We start from the raw sequence: 8044 nt of genomic DNA, 5'->3' as shown, positions 1-8044 counted from the left end.
CAGAGACATAGGCAGAGGGAGAAGTAGGCTTCCTATGGGGAGCCCAATGTGGGACTCAATCCCAGGACCTCAGGATCATGACCTGAGCCCAAAGTAGATGCTCAACCACTGAGCCACCCAGGTGTTCCCTGGTTTTGTTTTATTTTATTTATTTTATTTTATATATATATTTTTAAATATGGAACGCTTCACGAATTTGCGTGTCATCCTTGCACAGGGGCCATGCTAATCTTCTCTGTATCGTTCCAGTTTTAGTATATGTGCTGCCGAAGCGAGCACTGGTTTTATTTTTAAAAAACATTCTTGAAATTGGGCCATGATTTCATGCTTAATCTACAGAAATTTATTTAAACTATGTCCAGATTTAAGAAGAATACAATTTTTTTTTTTATTTATCATTTATGATAGTCACACAGAGAGAGAGGCAGAGACATAGGCAGAGGGAGAAGCAGGCTCCATGCACCGGGAGCCCGACGTGGGATTCGATCCCAGGTCTCCAGGATTGCGCCCTGGGCCAAAGGCAGGCGCCAAACCGCTGCGCCACCCAGGGATCCCAAGAAGAATACAATTTAAGACCAGTTTATTCTTGAGAAAATTCAGATTGAATCAGAGAAAAAAGGAAATTATTGGGATTTGAGCAGATCTTGTGAAGTATACTGCTGGGTACCCTGAAGAGCTTTCTTTGATTTGACACCTCCCGCTGTTGGACCTTATTTCACTTCAAGCTCTAGACCTCTCTTTCCATGAAAAAGGAAGTCTTGGTGATACTAACTGAATAAAAACTCATGTTGCAGGACCTTTGTGTGTTGGGCAGGGGGTCAGTGAGAAGTTATAGAATTATAAAGTGGGGTTGAAATAGAGGAGACCATAGGCATGTTGATTAGCATGTGGCTGTACTTGCTTGGAAATTTGTGAAACGGAATAAAGAAAATGTCACTTAAAAATGGAGTTGGGAAGCCAGAGAGGGGAGCTCACATATATCACACCTTACAGCCCTTTGCAGAAACAACAGAGCCATACCTTGCATTCCTAACAAGAAGCCTACTTTACTAACCCCCAGCAGGAAGAAGGAAGGTTTTCTCCTTGCCTGGCAACAGCCTAGCCAATGAGACTGTCACAACTCAGCCAATGAAAAAGCATTCCACTTCAAGCTCTCAGTATACTCCAATGGACATTTTATCACAACTCCACCAAATTCCCTCTTTCCTCTGTAAAAGAGCAATCCCCTCCTTGTTCTCCTGACTTGTCTATGGTTTTGTAGTAGCTTGTATATCCTGAATTGCAACTGTCTACTATTCTCAAACCCATGTTGCTGGTAAAATAACTGACTTTTATTTTTAAGGCTAATAAATTCTAGGAGCACAACACTAAGGAGCCTCTTAAGGGAAAAGGAGGGCAAGAGACATTGAATTCTCAAGTGTTAGCAAGTGGTACCACTGACCAACAACTTTTGGTTTATTCTTCTCATGTATCAAGTCCAGAATCCGTAGCTGGTGCAGCAGCTTCTTGAGGCATGCTATCAGGATCCAAGTGCCTTGAGTCTTTCCACTGTACCACCCAGAAAAAGGGTCTGCCTTCCTTAGGGCAAAAAATGGCACCAGTACTCCTAAGTTTCATGTACATGCTCTGGGATGTAGCAGGATGTAGCAAGGACAAAGTTTCATGCTTGCCAGACCTGCTTTCTTATATCAAACACCTGGTAGCTTTGTTAAGCAGACTTCTATTTGTATCTCTTTTTGTTATCAACTACAGTCAGCATGTTATACATTAGATCCTTATTTCTATCAAGATCATTTGTATTAGATCCTCACTTGTACAAGTTCCACTTTTATCTCTAAAATTGCCGGAGCTGTTATATGGCTACCTTTAGCAGGAGCTGGGGAACTATTCTTAACTAGGCACATTATCATCCTCATTCAAAGTGAGCTTCTGCTAATGTAGAAGATTCAATAGGTGCTCTGTTTAATGACAAAATCCTCTGTAGCAATTACGTTAAGTTTCTGAATTACTGATCTGGAAAAATGCTCACACTATAATGTCATGTGAGAAGCAGGAGAGAAAACATATACAATGTAATCTTAATTTTGTTTAAAAAATATAATTTACATACATACATACCCCACATGTGGGAGTTCCAAAATGTTAATAGTAGCTATTATCTACAAAGTTAGAATCATGTCAAAGAAGCATTGATAGACAAAATTTTTATCATACTAAATTTTTTCTGAATTCTCTGAACTTTCTATAATGAACCTTTATTATCTTTAAATAGAAAAAAAAATGTCACTTTAAAAAACACCCCATAAGCTCTTGAAGACTAAGTCCAAAATATTTACACTTATGCAATTTCATCTTCATTGTCAAAAGAAAGGAGGGAACTGTTTTTTATTTGCTTTTGTGAGTTCTTTTTAACTGAGTCCTGATTATTTATTTCATCTTCCTTTGCCTTCCTCTTTTTTGAGCTTGCTGTTAAACCTGAGTATTTTTCATCTGATGAACGCTTGACTGGTTTCCGATACATGATTCTTCCATCAACTGCAGCTGGTTCTTCATCTGCAGCAAAGACAAAGTTAAATAATTTTCTTCTCTCATTATTTTGTCTTTATTGGAGAGTCAAATGGCAAGAAAATCTCAGGTGGTTTTTAAGGATGTCCTGAGTTAATTCAGTCTGGTCTTCTCCACTGCTTCTAGCTACATACCCATAAAACATGTGGTCCTTTAATAAAAACTCACGTCCTGAAGTATTCCATCATATTGCCGGTCCCCAATTAATTACAATCAGGCTGTATTTTTAAGTATTATGAAAAGTGATTGTTTGGAACTCCAGCATTTTTACTTAAGGCAATGTAATAAATATCAGGAATAATGAAAACTATACCATGTAGCATACCACGGTTCAGGCACTGATTAAATACACCTCTGTTGACTAATCTGTAAACCTAACCACCTTTTTTTTTTTTTTTTTTTTTTAAACAGGATGTTTTTATTTAGATTTGCACTCCTAACAACTCAGTAAGGTAGGTAACATAGTCCCCATTTTACTGATGAGGTTGCCAAGGCTCGGAGGTGAAATAACTTGTTCAAGATCACACATCTGGTATGTGTTAAAGCCAATGTTTGAACCTAGGACTATCTCTTTCAAACATTCCATATTATTACATAAGACAATTTCATATTCCAGGCTTCTTACATGGTTAGAAAAACCAGATTACTTCCAGACATACCTGCTTTGGCAGCTTTTATTTCTGCTTTAATTTTCATGACTTCTTCAACTGACAGGTCTCCTTTTTTTAAAACCACCACTTGGGGCTGTTCATCTTCTTTGTCACTGTGATCACCATCTTCATCTGGGAGCTGAAGCTGGGTTCTCTAGGGGAAAACACAAACACAATATGGAAGCTGCTAACCTTGAACCAAATATAAGTGTTCTCTGTGAGATGCTGTGATTACTAAGTGACAAGGATAACTTTATTCATTAAATATATTTGGCAATGAATTTTCAAGTAACTCTTAAGGGCCTAACCTTGCCACATTAGGGAAGAAGTCTACTTTCCAGTTATACTGGGCAGTGCCTGCCCGAAGGGATTAATTTCCATCTCAGCAGGACCCCAGCCTGCAGGTCCCAAAGTAGGGGATGGGGGGGCTCTGCTTCATGGACTGCCAGCATTCCCAGCCTCCTCAGGGCATGCTAAATCACACCAGTTCTTTCTGCTCTTCATCAACTGTTTTCACTTCCATCTCTTCTCAAAGTCTGACAAAAAAAAAAAACAACAACAACAACAACAACAAAACACCAAAGTACTAAAAGGCAGTCTTTATTCCACCTTTGATGATCTTTCTTCCCTTCTAATAGTTTCAGTTTGGTGGGCATCTTATCAGCTTTTTTTCTAATAGTATAAAAATATGGAGTATAGGAAACATTCGGTATATACACAGGATATTGTACATATTACATGACTTGATTTCTTTTCTTTATAAAATTTCCCAAACATAAAAAAGTACAGAGAATACCAACAGAAACCATGTATTCACTATATACATGTAACAAGTGGTAACCTTTGGCCAGTTGATTCAGATTTTCGAAAAATGTCAGTTACTGAGACACCTGGGTGACTCAGTCAGTTAAGCCCTCTACCTTAGGCTCCCTGTTCAGTGGGGAGTCTGCTTTTCCCTCTCCCTCTGCCCCTCTTCTCTGCTTCTGATCTCTCTCTCAAAAAAAAAAAAAAAAAAAAAAAAAGTCAGATACCACACAAGCCCTTCTCTCCCAACGTTTTTACTCAAAAAAAAAAAAAAAATCTTTGTATAACACCTTGGAATTATTTATTAATACGGAATTATCTACTTTAAAAATCACTGCCTAGTATTTAATTGTGTATATGGTCATCTCATGGTTTATTTGACTGGTACCCTGTAAATACAAATTTTAGTGGTTTCTAGTTTTTTCCCCACTATGCTTTGTTTACTTTCTTCTACTATGCACTTGTTTTTGTTCACTTTCGTGAACTTATATGTAAGATAAATTCCTAGAAGTGGAAATGCTGGGTTGAAAGGAATGCATACCCACCACACGTTATTCAAGTAACTTGTTACTCCACCTCTCAAGAGTCCTGTCTCCCCAAACAGGGCAACAAAGCCCTCATGATCTGGCCTATGAACACAGCATTATTCTGTACCACAACCACAGGCTCTGGACACCAGCCAGGTTGGAAGACTGCAGATCCATGAACATATTATATTAGCTCCTCTGCCTCCCATCTCTGAACAAGTTCCAAGTGCCTAGAAACCCCATGGCCCCTGGTCCACACCAACTTGAGCTGCCTTATAGACTTAGATTTTTTAGAAGTACATTCCTAATGTCGCCTCATCTTCTTTCTCACACTGTGCATAGCTCATAGGGAGCATGTGCCAAACAGAGTTATCAATATTTTTCTGTTTCCACTAGGTGAGCTCCTTTGAGAGACACAGAGCTTGACAAACAGCAGGGATGATACAAGGAGTATTTGTTGGTTTACTCATGAATGACTAATAAGATGAAAAATGATGAACTACCTAAAGCCCCGGAGGGGAAGTCACTCACAGGCACATTCATTCATTTTGTCTATATCCGAAGTCTGCTCAATCATTTGACACAAGTGCATTCTCTTTAATAATATCCATGTTAGTGCACAGATTACTCATTGGTTTTGCCTATTTTTTTTTTCTGAAAGATTCCAATAAGTCATCACAAACTAGTAAATAAGTATTTTTCACCATAGAAATGGGAAAATAAAATAAAATCATTCCTGGGGTGCCTGGCTGGCTTAGTTGATAGAGCATGTGACTCTTGATCTTGGGATTTTGAGTTCAAGCCCACAATGGGTGTAGACATTACTTAAAAATAAAATCTTAAAAGAAACAAAGAAACAGTGGCTGCTCAAAGCCACTCTTGAATTAACTCTCAAGATGGTGAATAAGATAATTTAACTCAATTATGTAATTATTTCCCATGAAACTTATCTTTTTGCTAACAGATCACTAGAACAATGGTTATAATGCCAACCTAAGAGTACGGTTGGTTTCTCAACCACAGACATGGGGTGTCCCTTTATGGAAAAGTCTCTTAACTAGGGAAGTCTAAATAATTGATATGAATTGGAAAGTGCCCCTCTCCCCAAGTTTGCTTGTTTTATTTATTTATTTATTTATTTATTTATTTATTTATTTATTTATTATTTTTTAGACTTGGAGACTTGGCATTCCTTTTTTTTTTGTTTTTAAGATTTTATTTATTCATTCATGAGAGACACAGACAGAGAGAGAGAGGCAGAGGCACAGGCAGAGGGAGAAGCAGGCTCCATGCAGGGAGCCTGACATGGGACTCGATCCCGGGTTTCCAGGATCACGCCCTGGTCCGAAGGCGGCGCTAAACCGCTGAGCCACCCAGGCTGCCCTCTCCCCAAGTTTTATTTATTTTTTTTAAATTTTTATTTGTTTATGATAGTCACACATTGAGAGAGAGAGAGAGGCGGAGACATAGGCAGAGGGAGAAGCAGGCTCCATGCACCGGGAGCCCGATGTGGGATTTGATCACGGGTCTCCAGGATCGCGCCCTGGGCCAAAGGCAGGCGCTAAACCGCTGCGCCACCCAGGGATCCCTCTCCCCAAGTTTTAAAATAGCATTCCAAGCTAGAATCTTCAGGGTGTTAATTATTTACACATGATCATTACAAGAATCTCAAGCAAACCATAAAATTAGGTCTCATATTCTCCTCATTGCTAAATCTATGTCTCTTTCCTCAAATCTCATCCTTTGTCATCATTACTGGTTTGGGTCCTGGGAAATCAGTCACTCTCTGATCATGTTATCTCTAACCAAAAACGGCTCCTTGTTGCCTACTGAATAGGCCATGTGGCCTCCCTTCAACCAGTTCCTCAATCATCTCTACACAGTCCATGACTCGCTTTTTTAAAAAATTTTATTTTTAAACAATCTCTACACCCAGTATAGGGCTCAAACCTACAACCCTGAGATCAAGAGTCACATCCTACACTGACTGAGCCAGCCAGGTGCCCCACCGACTCACCATCTTTATACCTTTATCTACCCTTCCGGAATTCCATCTCTACTTGCTGTCCTACCCATGCTCAAGATTCAATCTAACTATCCCTTCCTCTGTGAAGCCTTCCCTGACAATAGTCAATGCAAATGGTCATCTACTACCTGGTGCCAGACACTGTGCCAGCTGCTGGGAAAACACAGAAAGATTAAGATACTAACTTGGAGAGTTTGATTTAGTGATGATGATACACAGGAGAGCAAGTAATTGCAATGCAAAATGATGACTATAACAGCTATGAACAACGTGAAGAGATAAACAGGAGAAGCAATGCTTTGGAGGAGTTTTGAAGAGGTTCACAGAGGTAGTAACCTGTGAAGGCAGAGATGAGACAGGCAGGAAAGTTTTAAAAGAATATGGTATTTTGGAGATTCATTTCTCTGTCCTTTCAGAGCCTAGCACAATGCCTGGTCTTAGCACATACTCACTGGGTTGAGTAATTTCACATAAGTCGATCTTGTTTCCTTTACAAAGCTCTAAGTGACTTGAGGAGTGGGTATTCGTGAAAGCACTAGACACAGTGCTAAATGAATCCTCTATGTCGCCACGCAACCCCTAAGCATAATAGTCTCTTCCTATTGAAAGCAGCAGGGCAGGTTCTGGTGTGAACCAATTAGCCCGAGAGCACTCAGAAGTTGATTATCACGAATCCCCATCCCTAAACTATTCAGGTGTTTCTCCTTCCTGAAGCTCCTCTTCTATTTAGATCCAGGATATTCTTAAACATGCTTTGAGGGGTGGAGATGGGGGGGAAGCAGGCAGTAAACAACAAAGCATAAAAACAGATCCAGGGCATTCTTCCAAAGATGCTTCAGACTTTCAGGCCTAGGACATCAGGTCATTTGATCGAGTGGCTTCGGTTTCTTTTATCTGGAAAACGGGACTAAGCTACTACTCGTCTTGCGAACTACAGGTTTTGGGATCAGCGAATAAGACAAGAGAGGAAAGGAATCTTTCTTAACCATCTACCAAGGACGAAGCGCTTTACCAGCATCAAGTCATTTTCAAGAATACAACAGCACTACGAGAAACGACAGACTCGCGGGCGTACGAGGCTGTAACTGAAGAAGACTAGCCTGGGGGCTGAGACCCACCCAGATTCCAGGCTGGGAGCAAGTGGGAGGAGGGACCTGTCAGCGCCTGGCCTCCAAGTCAAGACGGAACCCGGAAATGGCAGGGCGGCCCGGGTTTCTGAGGTCCCGCGACTGGCCTGGGCTCACCTTGGTTTCCACAGTGGGCCCTTCCCTGTAGCCGACACGTTCCTTGAAGCGGGCCAGGAACGCCGGCTCGGCTGGCCGCACGTACGAAACCTGGTTCCTCTTGCTCATGGCTGCTTCGGGGCAAACACAGGTTCCCGGCGCCGCCTGGAGATGGTACATTCGCGACGGCGCCTGCTTGTGACGTCACGTCGTCCCCGCCCCCGCCAGAGGCCGGGCAACATGGCGGCC

At 41.0% G+C, this 8044-nt stretch overlaps 1 protein-coding gene and 1 non-coding gene across 2 annotated transcripts; both read right to left on the bottom strand.

Annotated features, from left to right (window-relative positions):
• Positions 1-172: 172 nt before the first annotated feature.
• On the bottom strand, positions 173-279 carry LOC119864816. Its single transcript, XR_005375299.1, has one exon. It is a non-coding gene; the product is annotated as a U6 spliceosomal RNA (small nuclear RNA).
• A 1481-nt stretch (positions 280-1760) lies between these two features.
• On the bottom strand, positions 1761-7995 carry KIAA1143 (uncharacterized protein KIAA1143 homolog). The gene is made up of 3 exons (XM_038566701.1): positions 7817-7995; positions 3225-3369; positions 1761-2553 (listed from the first exon to the last, which is right to left on the bottom strand). Exons 1-3 carry the CDS (start codon positions 7973-7975, stop codon positions 2339-2341), a joined length of 519 nt encoding a protein of 172 aa, XP_038422629.1. The 5' UTR covers positions 7976-7995; the 3' UTR covers positions 1761-2338.
• Positions 7996-8044: the final 49 nt, after the last annotated feature.

The sequence above is a fragment of the Canis lupus genome, chromosome 20, assembly GCF_011100685.1.
Source record: "Canis lupus familiaris isolate Mischka breed German Shepherd chromosome 20, alternate assembly UU_Cfam_GSD_1.0, whole genome shotgun sequence".
Taxonomy (NCBI): domain Eukaryota; kingdom Metazoa; phylum Chordata; class Mammalia; order Carnivora; family Canidae; genus Canis; species Canis lupus.
This window is presented reverse-complemented; position numbering and strand designations above follow the sequence as displayed.